Source organism: Myxine glutinosa, chromosome 1 (genome assembly GCF_964187855.1).
Source record: "Myxine glutinosa chromosome 1, kmMyxGlut1.1, whole genome shotgun sequence".
In the NCBI taxonomy this organism is placed as follows: Eukaryota; Metazoa; Chordata; class Myxini; order Myxiniformes; family Myxinidae; genus Myxine; species Myxine glutinosa.
The window spans coordinates 438,745,780-438,765,625 of record NC_136261.1 but is presented as its reverse complement, the minus strand read 5'-3'; the positions used below and the strand labels follow the sequence as shown (position 1 = coordinate 438,765,625).

The window sequence follows — 19,846 nt, the reverse complement described above, 5'->3', positions numbered from 1 at the left end:
ACCCATCCTTCCTGTCTGACTTCTCCTACTTTCTGACCCAGCTCTGTTCCCTCTCCCCCTCAATCCTCCTCCTCGGTGATTTCAATATCCACATGGACTCCACTGACTCCACAATAACCACTGACTTCACTGATTTACTCACCTGCTTTAACCTCACTCAACATGTCAACTTTCCTACCCATAACCGTGGTCACATTCTGGACCTTGTCTGCTCTACTGGATTAATTTTGCACCATTTCTCTGGCTCCGACCTCACCCTCTCTGACCACTTAGCCATCACTATGACCATCAACATCCCCACCCCAGCACCAAGGCATTATCGCACTATCAACTTCCGTAAGCTAAATGCTCTTTCACCTGCCTCATTCTCATCCACCCTCTCATAAAAAAGGGCCACTTCTCCCTTCGTTGACCTCCACACCCCTTCTGACCTCACTGACTACTACAACCACACTCTCTCCTTCTGCCTCGACCAGCTTGCGCCTATGAAAACCAAAACAGTTTCTTTCACCCATTCTGCTCCCTGGTTTAGCCCTGAACTCCGCCTGATGAAAACTCGTGCTCGCCAACTTGAAAGACTCCGCAATAAAACAGGTCTCACCATTCACTCCTAAGCCGACAAGGACCACCTACAACACTACAAAGATGCCCTCTCCCACGCCCGCTCTGCCTACTACTCTCAAATTATCCACTCTGGCTCTGGAAACCCAAAAGCACTCATCTCCACAATAAACAAACTCCTCAGCCCCCTGGACACCACCACCCAGTCATTCACAGTAGACAACTGCATCTCCTTCCTTTCATTCTTCCAAAGCAAAATTGACAACATCTACAGCAGCTTAACCACCACCGTACCTGCTTCCCCTCAAACCACCTGCCCCCCCTTATCCTGCCAACACCTGTCTCAGTTCTCCCCAGTCTCCCCTACTGACCTCTCTGAACTCCTCATAGGAATGAAAATTGCCACCTGCATTATTGACCCCATTCCCCTCCAGCTGTGTCAAGGCCTCCCTTCCTGCTCTCTCTCCACTTATCACTGCACCCCCTCCCCTCCCCCCTCCCCTCCCCTCCCCCTCCCCCCTCCCCTCCCCTCCCCCTCCCCTCCCCTCCCCTCTCCCCTCCTACCCCCCTCCCCCTCCTACCCCCTCCCACGCCCCTCCCCCTCCCCCTCCCCTCCTACCCCCCTCCCCCTCCTACCCCCTCCCCCACCCCCTCCTCCCCTCCCCCTCTCCCCCCTCCCCTCCTCCCCCCTCCCCTCCTCCCCTCCTCCCCCTCCCCCCTCCTCCCCCCCTCCCCCTCCTCCCTCCTCCCCCTCCCCCTCTTCCCCCCTCCCCCTCCCCCTCTTCCCCCCTCCCCCATCCTCCCCCCCTCCCCCTCCTCCCCTCCCCCTTTCCTCCTCCTCCCCTCCCCTCTCCTCCTCCCCTCCTCCCTCCTCCCCCCCTCCCCCCCTCCCCTCCTCCCCCTCTCCTCCTCCCCCCTCCTCCCCCTCTCCTCCTCCCCCCTCCCCTCCTCCCCCTCCCCCCCTCCCCTCCTCCCCTCCCCTCCCCTCCTCCCCATTTCCCCTCCCCTCCCCTCCTCCCCTCCCCTCCCCTCCTCCCCTCCACTCCTCCCCTCCTCCTCCATCCTCTCCTCCTCCCCTCCTCCCCCCCTCCTCCCCTCCTCCCCTCTCCACCTCCCGTTCTCCTCCTCCCGTTCTCCTTCTCCTCCGCCCCTTCTCCTCCTCCCCATCTCCTCCTCCCCTCTCCACCTCCCGTTCTCCTCCGCCCCTTCTCCTCCTCCCCGTCTCCTCTTCCCCTTCTCCTCCTTCTCCTCCTTCTCCTTCTCCTCCTCCGCCTCCTCCTCCTCCGCCGCCTCCTCCACCGCCTCCTCCGCCTCCGCCTCCTCCTCCTCCTCCCCCTCCTCCTCGAACATCGATCGGAGAAATCCGTGGATCGGGATTCGGGAATGATGTTTGTTTTGATAAATGATAGCGAGATGAGAACGAGTTTGTTTATTAAACGGGATAATCAGAGATAACGGGTTTAAAATAAACGTTATCATCACATGAAAGGGTTTAAACCCCGTGGAATGTTCCCTCATTCGGTTATTCATTCGCAAGGAAATAAACTGAGGGTGAAAAACAAGTTCAAAAATCCAGCTTATGTTATCTATCTATAATTCCAGTAATCTCTGTGTGTATGTTTGTTTGTACGTTTGTATGTTTGTATGTCTGTGACCGCTGTTTCTCGACAACTACCGGTCCGATATACTTGAAACTTGCCAGGTATATTGCTGGGGACCCGAGGATGTGCCTTTTCAAGGTTTTAAATTAATCGCAGAAGTAGTTACCGAGCTATGTCCAAAAAACGATTCAACCAATCAGAGAGCAGCGAGCTATCACGTGTGCCGTGTGTGCTTGAGTGAGGTTAAAGCAGGTGAGTAAATCAGTGAAGTCAGTGGTTATTGTGGAGTCAGTGGAGTCCATGTGGATATTGAAATCACCGAGGAGGAGGATTGAGGGGGAGAGGGAACAGAGCTGGGTCAGAAAGTAGGAGAAGTCAGACAGGAAGGATGGGTGTGGTTTGGGAGGGCGGTAGACGACAGCCATGACGTTGTTCATGACGTCCCTGAACGAGGCTCCACCCCCTATGACCTCAGTTCGCGGACGCTTTTACGCGATTCAAAATCTTCATCAGCAGGAGAGGTAACGTGTCCGTACTCGTACCCGGGTTAAGGAGTTATCAAGTTATTAATGAGAAATGTTGTACAATGATCGTGTTCGGTTCACTCTGGTAATGAAGGAGTGAGTGGAGAGTGCGATCGGGAAGATCCGTGTGGTTCGGCAGGGTGACGTCAGTTTTCGAAAGTGAGAGGCAGACAGAGTGCCAGGTTCATTAGTTTCACCACCGAAGGTCGATGGAGGTTTTGTTTTCATGTCTGTTTATCTATTTGTGAACAAGATATCTGAAAGAGTTGTGGACGGATACGGACGAAACACGTTGGAGACGCCGGTGTGGGATATGGACGATTATATTTTTATACCAAGTCGAGGCTCATGTAAGAGCTAATATATGGAACATATAATATAGGGAGCGAGAAGGGGTGAGCCGGTGAGGGGGAAGTACAATAACAGTGGAAAACAGGAATATCGGGAGATTTGTGGAAGAGAGAGGGGAGGCTGGGTGCGAGGTTAAAGGTTTGAATCCGGTAAACGTTTGAATCTGTTAAAGGTTCGAATCCGGTAAACGTTTGACTCTGTTAAAGGTTAGAATCCCGTAAACGTTTGAATCGGTTTAAGGTTCGAATCCGATAAACGTTTGAATCTGTTTTAAAGGTTCGAATCCGGTAAACGTTTGACTCTGTTAAAGGTTCGAATCCGGTAAACGTTTGAATCAGGTAAACGTTTGATTCGGTTAAACGTTTGAATCTGTTAAAGGTTCGAATCTGGTAAAGGTTTGAATCGGTTAGAGGTTCGAATCTGGTAAAGGTTTGAATCGGTTTAAGGTTCGAATCCGATAAACGTTTGAATCTGTTAAAGGTTCGAATCCGGTAAACGTTTGAATCTGTTAAAGGTTCGAATCCGGTAAACGTTTGACTCTGTTAAAGGTTCGAATCCGGTAAACGTTTGACTCTGTTAAAGGTTAGAATCCGGCAAACGTTTAAATCAGGTAAACGTTTGATTCGGTTAAACGTTTGAATCTGTTAAAGGTTCGAATCTGGTAAAGGTTTGAATCGGTTAGAGGTTCGAATCTGGTAAAGGTTTGAATCGGTTAAAGGTTCGAATCCGGTGAACGTTTGAATAAGTGAGAAAGGATCGAATCCGGTAAACGTATGAATCTGGTAAAGATTCGAATCCCGTAAACGTATGAATCTGGTAAAGATTCGAATCCGGTAAACGTATGAATCTGGTAAAGATTCGAATCCGGTAAACGTATGAATCTGGTAAAGATTCGAATCCGGCAAACGTTGTGAATTGGGTAATGGTTCGAAGGGTAACGGGTAAATGGTGTTAACTCACGGACATCTGTGCGAGGTGATGGAAATAGGAATTCGGAAAAAAGTGAATTCGGATGTAAAGGAGTTTGTAAACATCGACCTGACACATTTACACGAAGCACGGAGTTCAAACGGTAAAACGTGATTCTGAAGGTTGCTTTGCCTGATCTCACGAGTTCGTTGGTGTTAGAATTTATAAACAATACAAACAAATGGAGCATGTAAACGGTTTTTTGAGGGTGTAATTGGGCCCCACATCCACTGTGGGGCCTGGTGCGGTCATCCCCTCCTACGTCCTCCTCCTCCTCCTCCCACGTCCTTCTCCTCCTCCCACGTCCTCCTCCTCTTCCCTCCTCCTCATCCTCTTTCGCCTTCCTCCCAACCTCCTTTTCCTCTGCCCCACCTCCTCCTCCTCCCTTCCCCTCCCCCCTCTCCTCCCCTCCCCTCCCCTCCCCTCCCATCCTCCCTCCCCCTCCCCTCCCCTCACTCCCTCCCCTCCCTCCCCCCTCCCCTCCCCCCTCCCTCCTCCCCCTCCCCTTCCCTTCCCCCCTCTCCCTCTCCTCCCCCTCCCCTCCATCCTCCCTCCACCCGTCCTCCCCCTCCATCCCTCCCTTCCCCTCCCTCCCCCTTCCCCTCCTCCCCCCTCCCTCCTCCCCCCCCTCCCCCTCCCTCCTTCCCCCTCCCTCCTCCCCCCTCCTCCCCCCTCCCCTCCCTCCCTTCCCCTCCCTCCCCCTTCCCTCCCCCTCCCTTCCCCCTCCCTCCCTCCTCCCTCCCCCTCCCTCCCTCCCTTCCCTCCTCCCTCCCCCCTCCTCTCCCTTCCCCCTCCCTCTCCCTCCCCCTTCCCATCCCCCTCCCTCCTCCCTTCCCCTCCATCCTCCTTCCCCTCCTCCCTTCCCCTCCATCCTCCCTTCCCCTCCTCCCTCCTCCTCCTCCCTCCCTCCATCCTCCCTTCCCTCCTCACCCCTACCCCTCCTCCTCCCACCTCCCCTCCTCATCCCTCCCACCTGCCCAGACAGAAAGCAACCCCCCCTCCCCAGCCTCCCCCTCCCCCTCGAACTCCACCTCCTTCTCTCCCCCTCCCTCCCACCTCCCCCTCCCCCCTCCTCCCACCTCCCCTCCCCTCCTCCCATCTCCCTCCCTCCTCCCCCCCTCCTCCCTCCTCCCTCCCCCTCCTCCCCCCCCTCCCTCCCCCTCCCTCCCCCCTCCCTCCCCCTCCCTCCCCCTCCCCCCCTCCCTCCCCCTCCCCTTCCCTCCCTCCCTCCCTCATCCCTCCACCGCCTCCTCCCTCCCTCATCCTCCCCGCCCTCGCCTCCACATCCCCGACCGCCCTCTCAACCCTCCCGCCCCCCTCATCCTCTCCCACCGCCCTCCTCCCTCATCCTCCCCCGCCCTACCCCTCCTCTCCCCCTCCCCCTCTCTCCCCCCTCCCCCCCTCTCCCTCCTCCCCCTCCCCTCCCCCTCCCTCCCCCTCCCCTCCCTCTCCCCTCCCCCCCCCCCCCTCCCTCCCTCCCCCTCCCCCTCCCCCCCCTCCCCCCTCCCTCCCCTCCTCCCCCTCCCTCCCCCCCTCCCTCCCTCCTCCTCCTCCCCTCCTCCCCCCTCCCTCCCCCTCCCTCCCTCCTCCCTCCCCCCTCCCTCCCCCTCCCTCCCCATCCCTCCCCCCCTCCTCCCTCCTCCCTCCTCCCTCCCCCCTCCCTCCCCCTCCTCCCTCCTCCCTCCCCCCTTCCCCTCCTCCCTCCTCCCTTCCCCTCCTCCTCTCCTTCCCCACCTCCCTCCTCCCTTCCCCTCCTCCCTCCTCCCTTCCCCTCCTCCCTCCTCCCTTCTCCTCCTCCCTCACCCTTCCCTCCCCCCTCCCCTCCCCTCCATCCTCCCTTCCCTCCACCCCCCTCCCTCCCTCCCCCCTCCCTCCCCCTTCCCTCCCTCCCCCTCCCCTCCTAGCCTCCTCCCGCCTCCCACCCTACCCCCTCCCTCCCCCTTCCCTCCCCCCTCCCTCCACCCTCCCTCCCCCCTCCCTCCCCCTTCCCTCCCCCCTCCCTCCCCCTCCCTCCCCCTTCCCTCCCCCCTCCCTCCCCCTTCCCTCCCCCCTCCCTCCCCCTCCCTCCCCCTCCCTCCCACCTCCCTCCCCCTCCCTCCCACCTCCCCCTCCCCCTCACCTCCCCCTCCCCCTCCCTCCCACCTCCTCTCTCCCCTCCCTCCCCCTCCTCCTCCCTCCCACCTCCCCCTCCCCCTCCTCCTCCTCCACCACCCCCTCCCCCTCCCTCCTCCCTCCCACCTCCCCCTCCCCTCCCTCCCACCTCCCCTCCCCCTCCCTCCCCCTCCCCCTCCCCCTCCTCCCACCTCCCCCTCCCCCTCCCTCCCACCTCCCCCTCCCTCCCACCTCCCCCTCCCCCTCCCTCCCATCTCCCTCCCCCTCCCTCCCACCTCCCCCTCCCCCTCCCTCCCACCTCCCCCTCCCCCTCCCTCCCATCTCCCTCCCTCCTCCCTCCCCCCCTCCCATCTCCCTCCCTCCTCCCTCCCCCCCTCCCTCCTCCCTCCCCCTCCCTCCCCCCTCCCCTTCCCTCCCTCCCTCATCCCTCCACCGCCCTCCCTCCCTCCCTCATCCCTCCCTCTCCCTCCCCCTCCCTCCTCCCCTCCCTCCTCCCCCTCCTCCTCCCCTCCCCCTCCCTCCAACCTCCCCCCTCACTCCAACCTCCCCCTCCCTCCTCCCCCTCCCTCCTCCCTCCCACCTCCCCCTCCCTCCTCCCTCCCACCTCCCCCTCCCCCCTCCCACTCCCTCCCCCCTCCCTCCCCCCTCCCACTCCCTCCCCCCTCCCTCCCCCCTCCCCCTCCACCCCCTCCCTACCATCTCCCTCCCCTCCCTCCTCCCTCCTCCCTCCCTCCTCCCTCCTCCCTCCCTCCTCCCTCCTCCCTCCTCCCTCCTCCCTCCTCCCTCCCTCCTCCCTCCTCCCTCCTCCCTCCCTCCTCCCTCCTCCCTCCTCCCTCCCTCCTCCCTCCTCCTCCTCCATCCTCCATCCTCCCTCCTCCCTCCCTCCTCCTTCCCCTCCCTCCCTCCTCCTTCCCCTCCCTCCCTCCTCCTTCCCCTCCCTCCCTCCTCCTTCCCCTCCATCCCACTCCAACTCCCACTCCAACTCCAACTCCAACTCCAACTCCAACTCCAACATCGACATCGATCGGAGAAATCCGTGGATCGGGATTCGGGAATGATGTTTGTTTTGATAAATGATAACGAGTTTGTTTAAAAACGGGTTTAAAATAAACGTTATCATCACATGAAAGGGTTTAAACACCTGTGGAATGTTCCCTCATTCGGTTATTCATTCGCAAGAAAACAAACCGGGTGAAAAACAAGTTGAAAAATCCAGCTTATGTTTTTAATATAATCACGTGACCTGTTGGGAGACTCGAATCTGCGGGAGTTCACACGTTCATGCTACGAGGCTGCGTCATCACGTTGTTCATGACGTCACTGAACGAGGCTCCATCCCCTATGACCTCAGTTCGCGGAGGTTTTAACGCGATTCAAAATCTTCATCAGCAGGAAAGGTAACGTGTCCGTACTCGTACCCGGGTTGAGGAGTTATCAAGTTATTAATGAGAAATGTTGTACAATGATCGTGTTTGTTTCACTCTGGTAATGAAGGAGTGTGGAGAGTGCGATCGGGAAGATCCGTGTGGTTCGGCAGGATGACGTCAGTTTTAGGGAGTGAGAGGCAGACAGAGGTGCAGGTTCATTAGTTTCACCACCGTTAGATCGATGGAGGTTTTGTTTTCATGTCTGTTTATCTATTTGTGAACAAGATATCCGAAAGAGTTGTGGATGGACACGGACGATTTTATTTTATACCAAGTCGAGGCTCATGTTAACATGCTAACATATGGAACATATAATAAAGGGAGCGAGAGGGGTGAGGGGGAAGTACAATAACAGTGGAAAAAAGGAATATTGGGAGATTTGTGGAAGAGAGAGGGAGGATGCCCAGTGTGAGGTTAACGATTCGAATCCGGTAAACGTTTGAATCGGTTAAAGGTTCGAATCCGGTAAACGTTTGAATCGGTTAATGGTTCGAATCCGGTAAACGTTTGAATCGGTTAAAGGTTCGAATCTGGTAAACGTTTTTTTTTTTTTGTTTGTTTTTTTGTATACAAGATCGAGGCTCGTGAAAGAGCGAACATTAATCACACAGAAAGACAAACCGACACATAAAACATATAACATCGGGAGCGGTAGACAAGATGGGGAGAGAGGGGGAAGGACACAAACACAACATTTGAGAGCAGGGACCGAGACATGGAGACATCGAGAGATCTGAGAGAGGGCGAGGGCTTTGGGGGGGGGGGGGTGGGCATGGGAAGGGGGCGGTGGGAGAGGTATAAAACATATGGACACTGCCAGGACTTCCAGGAAAGAAGTTGGAATTTCAAACAAGGTGGATCTGGGGTGAATTAGCGGGGGTAGAAAAGATCAAGGTTTTGGATGGGGGAAGATAAGAGATGGTGGTGAACAGCTGTTTTAAAGACCTGGAGGGAGGAGTGGGATTGAAGGGAGTGAGGGAGTTTGTTCCAGAGGCGGGAGAAAAGAGGAATGAAAGAGTGAAGGTGAGCAGAGAGCCGAGATTTCGGCAGTTTAACCATCAGAGGGTTGCTGGCAGATCTTGTGCGACCTGTAGGAATATTTGGGGGACAGAGCACAGAGAGAGCTGGGGGTGCAAGGCCAGAGAGGAGTCGGTAGAAGACAGAAAGACCACCTACCTGCCTGCGGTGAGTGAGTGAAAGGCCCTCAGAGATAGCTTCATCGCGTGAGATTCCAATAATTCTGAAAGCTTTGGTTTCAACAGCGTGAAGCCGAGCTAGGTGTGAGGCAGGAGCACCGGCCCATAGGGGAGAACAGTATTCCATTGAGCTGCGGATGAAAGCCTTGTATGTGGTGAGGAGCTCAGGTGTGCCGAGGAAGGACTTCGCACGACGGAGGATGCCCAGTCGGCGACTGGCTTTGGAGGCCAGCTTGGAAATGTGGTTTTCCCAAGAAAGATCAAGGCAGATAGTGAGACCCAAAATCTTGAGCGACAGAACTTCTTGGAGAGGATTGTTGAGAAAGTAGATGGGAGGGTTGTCCAGTCGATCTTTTCAGAGAGACATAGTAAGAGTGTGAGATTTGTCAGGATTGAAAGACAGGTTCCACTTGTTTGACCAGTCTGTGACTTTGTCCAGGTCTTCAGAGAGTGAGGAGGCAGCAGACTGCCGATCTGAGGGAAGAGGAATGGAGCGGCAGAGAGTTGAGTCATCAGCAAAGAGATAGAGAGGATTTTCGAGAGAGTCAGAGAGATCATTGATGAAGACCAGAAAAAGCACGGGCCCCAGAACACTGCCTTGGGGAACTCCAGCCTGAACAGGAAGAGGAGATGAGAGAAACCCATTCAGGGCCACACGTTGACGACGACTAGAGAGGAAGTCCGCCAGCCATGCGTGGAGATTTCCATGGATACCTAAGGAGGAGAGTTTGGTGAGCAGAGCGGGGTGCCAGACCGTGTCGAAGGCACGTGATATGTCGAGGGAGACAGCTCTAATTTCCTGTTTGGCATTGAGGACCTCCGTCCATTGTTGAGACAGCAGAAGCAGCATGTCCAGAGTAGAGTGACCTGGTCTGAAACCAAATTGATGATCAGAGATCAAGCCATTGGAGAAGAGGAAAGATTTCATATCCGAAGCAATGATGGATTCCATGACTTTGCTGATAATTGGGAGAAGGCTGATTGGTCTGTAGTTGCTAGGATCTGTTTTTGCACCTTTTTTGTGCAAAGCGGTGATGTTGGCTGATTTCCAAGCAGATGGCAGTTGACCTTGAGCAAAAGAGAGGGTGAAGAGAACAGAGAGAGGGTGAGATAGAGCAGCAGAGCAGGATTTTAGGACCCGTGGGCTGATGCCGTCGGGTCCAGTTGCAGAATCAGAGTCGAGGGTTGACAGAAACTTTTCCACCTTGTCAGGAGGAAAGGACACGGAGTCCAGGAGCAGCAGGGTACGACTGGGTATGGTGGGTACAGAGAGGGATGGGTTTGGGACACAAGATTTAGAGGCAAACACAGAGTTGAGGCATTCAGCTTTTTCACGTGCGGAGTCAGCTGTGTAGCCGTTTGAGGTAAGGGAGGGGATGGAGGGGGAACAAACACCAGAAACGGATTTGACCAGACGCCACCAGGATTTGGAAGAGGGAGACAGATAAGAGAGTTCGGTCTTGAGAATGGAGAGATATTGTTTCCTGGCTCTGCTGAGGGTGGACACACACTTGTTTCGGGCTTTGTGAAAGGAAATGAGATTTCCTTCCGTTGGATTTGCTTTCCAGGAGACGAAGGCAATTTGTTTCTGGGCAACAGCCTCACCACAAGATTCCGTGTACCATGGACGGGAGGAAGGGTATGACAACTGAAGACGAGATGGGATAAATCTGTGCATGAGAGAGAGAGCAATTTACTTTGGAAGAATTCCCAGGATGAGTTGATGTCAGAGGTGGTAGAGATGGGAGACCAGTCCAGATGATGGATGGCTGCTTGAAGACCATGCCAGTTGGCCTGAGTGAAATGCCAGACTCGTCGACGCTGAGCAGGCTCCCTGAGGATGGTCAGAGAGATGTCCACTTTAACAAGGACATGATCAGATGATCCGATCGGAGCAGAAGAAGAGCAGCAGACATTTTCAGGGAAGTTAGTCATAACCAAGTCCAGAAGAGAAGATGTTCCGTTGACTGAGATCCGGGTCGGGAAATTGACAGATTGTGTCAGTCCCAGTGAGTCGCAGAAGTCCTTTGCTGAGGAGCCATGGCTGGTGAGAGAGGTACCCACACCCAGCCAACTGGCATGATGACAGTTGAAATCACCACATATGAGGAAGCGAGAGTTGGGATGAGTAGATAGAAGTTGGTCCATATCATCAGACAGCGAGATGTAGATGGAGTCATCACTGTTTGGTGGACGGTACAACACACATATGAACAAGAGGTGGGAGCGAAGGGGAAGCCGTAGCCAGAGGTATTCCTGGGGGTGAGGTGGAGAGAGTGCAGTGCAGGGCGAGTGAGGAAGAGAGTTTTTGATAAAGACAGCAACCCCGCCTCCAGGACGAGGCTCAGGTCTATCATACCGGAGGAGGGAGTAGCCCGGGAGAGATACTATGGAATCAGAGACATCATAAAGGAGGAAAGTTTCTGTTAAGCAGATCACGTCTGGTTTGACAGAAGCAACCTGTATGGAGAGATCAGTTAAGTTTGAACGAAGGCCCCGGATGTTTGAGGTCCATACCGTTAATGAAGAGGAAGGGGGAGCATCAGATACAGAACAGGGGGGAGGAGGGGTAGGGTGAGATGTGGAAGAGGTGGAAGAGGTAGGGAGAGCTGTTGAAGGTGTGTCAGAGATTTCAGAATAGTTCGGAGAAAGGGAAGGATGGGGCGGACAAAAGGTTTGATGGTGATTGGGTGAGCCACAATGAGGTGTTATTTGAGGAGGGGGAAGAGCGAGGCAGAAGGTTGGGGGAGATGGAGGTGAGAGTTTGAAGGGGGAAGAAGCGGGGAGGACGCTTTGAGGAGGGGGAGTGAGAGGGGGGAAATTGAGAAGCAATGAGGGTGGGGAGATTTGAAGGGGAGGGGTGAGGGGGGAGTTTGGGAGGGAAGGGACAAGGGGAGGGATTTGAAAGGGATGGGATATGGGGGAGATTTGGAGGGGAGGGGTGAGGCAGGAGTCTAGGAGGGGAGGGGCGAGGGGGCGTCTTGGCGGGGAGGGGTGAGGGGGTAGTTTAGGAGGGAGGGGGCAAGGGGGGAGATTTGAAAGGGATGGGTGATGGGGAAGATTTGGAGGGGAGGGGTGATGGGGAAGATTTGGAGGGGAGGGGTTATGGGGAAGATTTGGAGGGGAGGGGTGAGATTGTATTTTTGAAAGTGTACGATTTATGGGAAACGAACATTTATTGCAAAATGAGTTTCTTGTGACCTTCGAGTTAAAAATACGTTTAAGGACGCTGGATGGAGGATGGAGTGTAGGAGAGTTTAGGGAATGTAGAAAAAAGGCACTATAGGAGATGGGTATTTTTTTTGGGATGAATTGATTTGGTGAGCAAGTCGAAAGCAGCCTTTTAAAGAAGAAGAAGAAAAAGGTGTTATAAAATATGACGGAATACATAACTTGAGTGGAAAGTGTAAACATTGAAGGTTAATGAGTGAAAACTATCTGGGGAAATGGGGGAGAAACACGTGGTCGAAGAACGAACGAACGAATAAGAATGAATAAAGAATGAGAACAGAGAAGGAAATGTTTTTTTTTTTTTTTTTTTTTTTTTTTTTTTTTTTTGAGTTGAGTTGAGATTTACACAAGGAAGTAGGCTATGGGTGAAAAGACTGGGAATACAGAGAACGAAAGTTATTGGATCACAAACGACGGACCGCTGAGAGAAAATCAAAGCCTCAAGGTTGTACAGTGCACACTGTACAAGGCCTCAAGACACGACACGAATTAACACGATTTTCAATACAGGTATGAAAGATTTGCACTGAAAAATCTTCGTCGGGACACAATATACATACAACACCATAAATAAATACAGTTTTAACGAAAATACAAATGGGAACAATCACTTAACTTCTATTTCAAATCGTTCGCGACGCGGCAAAGGCCTTGCTCGCGACACGGCAAACAGACGATCAATTTATGAAAGATAAACACCGAGAAACAACCAAAGTTGCACACAATAACTTCACACACCGAAAGATAAATACAGTTTCGACAAAATACAATTGTGAACAGACTTAACTTCGAAAAACGTGGAGACCGTGTGGAGCTTCGAAAATCCCTCCCACCGTCTCCGAGATCTCGCGAGACCATTGAATTTTTTGAATCGGTTAATTGAATCGGTTTGAATCGGTTAATGGTTCGAATCCGGTAAACGTACATGGGATAAACAAGATGGACACGACAAGGGATTTTAGGAAAAAAAACACGGAATTTGAAGGAGGTGGGTTTGAGGTAGGTTAACGGGGGTAGAAAAGATGAAGGTTTTGGATCGGGGAAGATAAGAGATTGTGGTGAACACCTGTTTTGCAGACGCGGAGGGAGGAGTGCGACTAGTTATACTAGTTATGCCAGTTAAACTAGTTATACACCAAAACAAACAACAAAAACGACGGGCAAAGACTTATCTTTGAGGAAGTTGGTAGAGGTGAAAATCGCACATCCACAGCTCAGAGACTGGAACCGGAAGTGATGATACCAGGTGAACCTTTCGAACTTCGTTTTACGAAAACTCCCATTGAGTGATGGATCAGATGTTTCACTCAAGAAATGTCATTATAAATTTCTGTTTATGTGTTTGTTGACTCGAGTACATTGTCATGAGACACCTGGCACTCTGTTGTGTTACCTGTTTGTGATGATCGAGTGCACCTTCTGATGATCTTCTTATCCAGTTTGTCATTTCATTTAATACCCTGAATGATTATTCCAAATGTTAATACTCGGGGAATGTTCTTTATGTGAATACTCAAGGAAAATCCCATCAAATGATGGATTCACCCATTCAACACAACACACGGGATCACAGTAAATACTGTTACAGATGCGGTTTAGATGTTATGATGGGCCGAGCGAAGGCTCCGCGACCGAACAGTTACTCCCCGATTAGAACCCGATTCACCCAGAACTTTGGCCGGATCGCACCGCGGCTATCCAATAGGGAAAAGACAAAGGCGACACGGATGTGAAGAAGAAGAAGAAGAAGACAAAAAGGTTGGAAATACTACTAAATTTATTCCTACTATTTACATGCTCAAAGTAACCAAGGAGAAGGAAAGATAATAAAATAATATACAGAAGGATCAGAGACACAGTGCAATTATTAACTTATACAGACTTAATTAACCCAGGGACAGAACAAACAAAACAAACTCACGTACACAAGAAGGGTGGAAAGGCAGGAGGTGGATGGCTGGAGGGAGAGGAAGGTCCAAGGGGGTCATGCAGCACGATCGGCGCGTTTTGCAGCCGCCGTTCCTTCACGGCCTTGCTCAAAACCGCCGTCCAGGCCCCAAGTGGCTGTTGTGGCTGCTGTGGACGTCGCGTGCTTTCCCAGGACTTGTCTGGCTCGTCTGGTCCAAACCCTCAACTCTTTCTTGGTCCACTCACTTCTCACCACCGACTCCTCACCGCAACCAACGCAACCAACTGACCACCGACTCCTCAACGCAACCAACGCAACCAACTGACCACCGACTCCACTGACTGACTCCTCACGACTCTCTCCCGACCAACTCACTTGCTTCTTGCGTGCGCGCCTTTTATAGTGCCTCCGGCGATTAAGCCGCCAGCCTTCAGGACACGCCCATCGGGGTGCTCACCTCGGCCCTGGTTGGTCGCGCGACCCTCTGGCTCCGCCCTTGATGACGACGGGCAGGCACGCCTTTCTTCTCCGACCCGAGCACAGGTTCAATGGCGGTTTTGGAGGGGAGGTAATTGAGAATCGAGGCTTGGCAATGACGAAAGGGGATGTGAAAGGAATGGAGATTTTGGGGATGGGAATGAAAGGGGATCTATTCTCTTTCACTGGTGCAATGGAGTACTTCAATTAATGGGAGACACAGCCTTACCTTAAAACACAGAATAAGAGATAACTATCAAACAGGGATATTCCATTATTTGGCTGACGTGTATGCTTGTGGACTAATTATGGGATGCCCTTTCACCTTTACACAGCTCCGGAGGTAGGGGGCGCAGAATAAACAATAATAATAATAATACAGCACACAATCAAAAAAAATACAGTCCTCATCTCCGCAACAATACAAAGTTATCGATTACATCCGACAAATTATTTGCAATAAATATTGCAGTTCAATAAATAAGACTCTCTGGGAAAGATTAGCGGTGACAGGAGAAATTTGTCAACACATTCCATATTGGAATGAGAGCGTTATAATTTCAGCATGCTACATTAATTATTTACATATGTATATATATATATATACTTGCTCTTCCATTACTTAAATATTTCTAATTTTCAATCTCCATTTGCAGGTTTCAATTCAACCCTGCTTCACACTCTTCTCTCACCCCAAGGAAATGGCTTCTTCTTCTGCTTCTTCTTCTTCTGAAATTGGAGTTATTTTGAATGAACTCACATGCCCAGTGTGCTTTGACCTCTACAAGGAGCCCGTTGGTTTGCCATGTGGCCACTCGTTTTGTCGTGTGTGTATAGAGAAATCCTGGGAAAACAGAGAAGAAGACACAGGTTGTGTTTGTCCAAATTGCCGTGAGGTTTTTCCACAAAAACCAAAGCTCAAGAAGAATGTGATGATTGCCAACTTGGTAGAAAATATGAAGTTGAAAAAGGGAAAGTTTGGATTGGAGGTCCGAGTTACAGAACATGGTGATGTGAATGTTAAGGAAGGAATGAAATCAGGGGGCAGTGAGAGTTTCTGTGAGGTTTGTAATAGAGAGGCAGCCAAGAGGTGTGTACCTTGTGAGATCCTCTGCTGTGAGAAACACCTGAAGCCTCATCAACAGAAAGGGCACAAACTGGTGGATCCTGGAGTGAAGATTGAGGAACTAAGATGCATTGAGCACAGAAAGCCAATCCAAATCTATTGTAAGGATGATGGGAGCTTGATGTGCCTCACGTGCACAGGTGGAGAACATCGGGACCACGACGTTGTTGCTTTGGAGATTGCTCATGCTGAACTGAAGGTGAGTAAATCGCTGAAAAAATAGTTATTGTCTGTGTAATATCCATACTATTTTGGTTATTTCCGTGAAATAAGCTCATAGAATGTGTCCAGGTGCCCAGTCGTCCGTCCGTGTGTATATATGTACGTTCATCAACATTTGACGAAAATATCTCCTCACAAACTACCCAACCAATTATGGATCTAATTTGTAACGATTTATCAGGCCAGCAAGTTCACTGGTAATTGAGTACCAGTTCACTGGTAATTCCCTGCTTGTCGTTAAAGGCGGCAAAAAGGGTTGGCGTCAGGAAGGGCATCCGGCCGTAAAACATTGCTTCAAAAAGGGGACCGAAAAACAACAACAACCACAGTTCCCGAAAAAGGCCAACCCCCGCTTGCGGGGAAAAATGGCCTCTAAAAGGTGGTTTTTATCAGGCCAGCAAGGTCCCACCCATTGTGCTCCCCATCTGTATGAGTGCCCCTTTAAAGGAGGTAAAAAGGTTCTGCCTTAAATATTGGTATTTTATTTAAAAATCATCTTCTCAGAAACCATGAGACAGATCCTGACCAAACTTGCCAAGAGGCATCGGGACCATGCCCTTAACCATAGGTTGTGCTCCTTATGGGAAATCTCACCTGGAAAGGGGGCCATGGGCCCCTCCCAAATCCTTCATTTTCACTAAAACATCTCCACAACTACCTCAACGATTATGGACCAAATTTGGTACAACACATCAGGGCCTGTTGTTAGAATCTCAGATAAGCCTGTCCTGTGGTTAAACCGCATATCCGGAGCATTAAATGTATCCACTGGAAAGGCACCAGTAAGTAGGCCCTGGAAAGTAATGTTACGTTTATCGGGTTATCTAGAAATGCCATACCACAGGGCAATGAAATACCATAGGGCCAGGTAGAATTGTATAGATTACCATGCTCGTATGTCGCAATGAAGAAGAAGAAACCCCATGTACCATAAGTAGGGAGCTGTTCGACCGTATGTCGTGTAAGAGTTTATCTTTGTTCACATGATGAGGGGTGTGGTTATGTTAATTAGTTAGGGATTAATGTAAATTCCCTGCATGTAAATGGCCTCTGTACTTTTCCCCTTGTTCCTTATGACGCACTAAAAACATATGCTACACCTAATATAAACAGTAAATGAAAACCAACTGGAACAGGACATTAAACAATACCGCTGGCGCTGTCAGCGGCCACATCACAACATCAAGCAGGCAGGTCTGTGAGGCCACACCCTGAAGAGCAGTGATTGGTCTGGTATTGTCGAGTGATGAGAGGGACTCGCTGATGGGAGCAGGCAGAGATGTCATCGCGATGACGTCAGAACCTTGAGAACGAAAGAACCGGGTCCAGACATTTTTTCCCTCTCTTGGTCCTGGCTTTGGTCGTAGGCAGTCATGTTTTACCTGTATGGTTGCCTGTGAGGAGATCGCTGAAAGCTTTTTGGGTGCCTTTTGGGAGCTTTGCAAGTGAAAGGGAGGGGTTTTTGGCAGCTGTGTTGTTCTTCAGAGGCGGAAGGGGCCGCGAGTGAGCCGAAGGAGGTCGTGCTATCTGCTTGCCTTGCGCCGTTGGCTACTAAGGGCGTGGTGCCACCGCCTTTTTGTGCGCTTCCCCCGGGGTGCCTTCAAGCTTCAACGACCACCAAGCTCCCAAAGTGCTCGTCGAGACCAGAGCTGAGTGCTGGCAGAAACATTAATTATTTTTTGCTGCGACGAGCAGCTCCAGGAGAGGACCACGTTGTTGTTGTTGTTGTTGTTGATGATGTTGGGGTACCTTTTTGAACAGAGCATAGCAATACATGATACACGATGTGCATGCACGCATTATTGCAACAGATATCCTCATGATTCTACATGTTGCAGCTGGTGACCACACTGGTCATTTTTCTCTCGGTATTTTATCATTCCCCTTGTCTGTATACGAGTCCATATGGAGGGTCCCTCAATTAGAATTTTAGTTTTACCATGCATTCTTTTGTTACCGACATTTCTTTCAATGAAACCAGTATTTTTGCATTAAAATTCCGTGTCGGGTTTGAGTTGATTATCACAGGTTCAAAGACGTCCAGTGGGACCCATGAAGGTAAGAGCTTCGTTACCCATCACTGCCCTCAACCCCCGCAAGTATTCACACCGCCATTAGATTGAACGCCTTGGAGTAAAAGCTCAATCGGGTATCCGTCCCCAGGGGTGCTCACCCCGGGAACGTGACAGTAAGGTCTCATGGGATTGTGCGCCTCATCCGGATCGGTCCCCTGTAAGAGGCTGAAAAGGGGTTTTTGCTTCTGTTGAACATGAGGTAATGTCGCTGATCAGACTTCTCTCTTTCATATAATTTTAATATATCGTATTTTTCAAATTCCATCTGCAGAATGGGGCATGGGGGAAATAACCGTCAGTCCCCCACGGCACCCTCCCCAGCCATCTCATGTCAAGACAGCTGAGAAACAGTTTTAGTGATTAATGTCATCCTGGGACTTTTTCTCGTACAGCTCTAGAGTTAAAGAGAAGAGATGATTTCAAAATTTTAATAAAATTCCCATCACATTAACTGTGCTCCTTATCACAAATGTATATTCCATCTCTATATATCGTTGTATTTTCTGTCTGTTTGTCCACCAAAAGAATCGGCCCAACCGGTAGTAACCCCATACTATTGCATACAAATCCTCTTGGCAAATGTAGATGCAAGAAAACATTTTCAAACCTGCAGGTTAGGGGTTTCAGGGTGGGGGGGAAGACCCCAATTCTCTCGATGTAAATGTGTATCGTATAGCACCACCCGGTGTCAGCTCGTATTACAAATCATCTTGTATCTTCTAAATTCCTTCCACACAAGGTGTGGTTCCCTCTGCTCGTATTTATATAATTTTGTGCAGGATGTTCCTTTTTAATCCACCACAGGTTCACGATTCTTCACTTCTGTTGTTTCTTTATTCTGTGCAGGATGTTTTGGCTGCAAAGTATCCTCATGTGTCACAGTCAATGGAGAGCGTTGCATCCCAACTACGGCATGTTCAGGAAGAGGAAGCGCAAACAGAGGTGGGAATCGCCAATAAGTCATCGTTGTTTTGTGAAGGGATGTACGATGATGTCCTTCCTGCTGTCCTTTCTTCCTTCCGTGTGTGCGTCAGTTATCATTTTTTTTTCTTTTTTTTCAACGATAACTGGAGAACCACTGAAGGGGTTTTAACCAAACTTGGCACAAGTACGGATTGAAATTCAAAAGATAAACTGATGGTATTTTTGGGTTCAACAGGTGAAAGTCTCATTTTACAGACCACGAGTCGAGTTACAAACATCAAATGTTGTTACTCTTCTCCTTCTCTGTAATCTTCTCTTTCTCTCTCTCCCTTCTGTGACTTTTAATTTTTATGGCGTAGCCCATAGAGCAAAGCCGTATAGAACAGTGTTTGCCCGTCCGTATGTATGTATGTACCTCCCTTCAAACGTATACCAATCAGAGCTGAGGATCTGGTCACATGAAAAGGTGAAGTGATTACGTCTGACGTCATTACAGCGGTACGTGGTTAACTCCTCACACATTTTGACTCCAATTTCGTTCAGGCCGAACATATCATTGAAACGTTTTGCAGTTTTGTTTTTAGTTTATTTTTATTCATATTTAAATTTAGCAAACGTTGGAGTTCCAATGCTTCAATATGAATTCATCATGACTGTCCAGACACCTTGAGCTCCCTGCATTGTACGGTTCGGTGCTGGGTTCTGCCTCTGAGGCCTACTTGGTTATGCAGTGACCGATCCTCTGATGGTGTCGGTGCCGGCGAGGTGCACCCTCCCTCCCATGCCAGCATGGACTGTGTGCACCTTGCCGCATCTGATGTTATTATTGTTATCAAAATGCAGTATTTGTAAATTGACTGTAATTTAGCCTTTTGGCTTATATTATTGCATTATTATTACTAGCAACGGGACCCGCCCTAAGGGCGGGGCTTCAATTGGGAAGCCCAAATGAAAAGGAAAAATAGAAATTGAAGGCTTTTTTTATTTTAAACGATTCATATAAACATCCGTTGAATCTTATCACACACAACTCTTCAAAATCTAAACAGTACATGGCGCCCATTTTGAAAAAAAGATTGAATTCTGCAAAACGGAAGTGGCCGCTACACGTCTTTCTCAGTCGCACGTTTGTGTGTGAAGA

At 50.9% G+C, this 19,846-nt stretch overlaps 1 protein-coding gene across 2 annotated transcripts in view; it reads left to right on the top strand.

Moving 5' to 3' along the window:
• The first annotated feature begins 2,615 nt into the window (after positions 1 to 2,615).
• LOC137420294 (E3 ubiquitin/ISG15 ligase TRIM25-like) overlaps positions 2,616 to 19,846 on the top strand; it is a 46,225-nt gene continuing 28,994 nt past the window's right edge. Inside the window, exons 1-3 of one of the 2 annotated variants that reach the window (XM_068105656.2) lie at positions 2,616 to 2,683; positions 15,015 to 15,683; positions 18,628 to 18,723. In XM_068105656.2, coding sequence (XP_067961757.2) covers positions 15,060 to 15,683; positions 18,628 to 18,723 — 720 coding nt within the window. In that variant the 5' untranslated portion in view covers positions 2,616 to 2,683; positions 15,015 to 15,059. Of the gene's footprint in view, positions 2,684 to 7,429; positions 7,516 to 15,014; positions 15,684 to 18,627; positions 18,724 to 19,846 lie in introns of those variants that run through there. The other variant, XM_078770744.1, reaches the window with a different exon arrangement.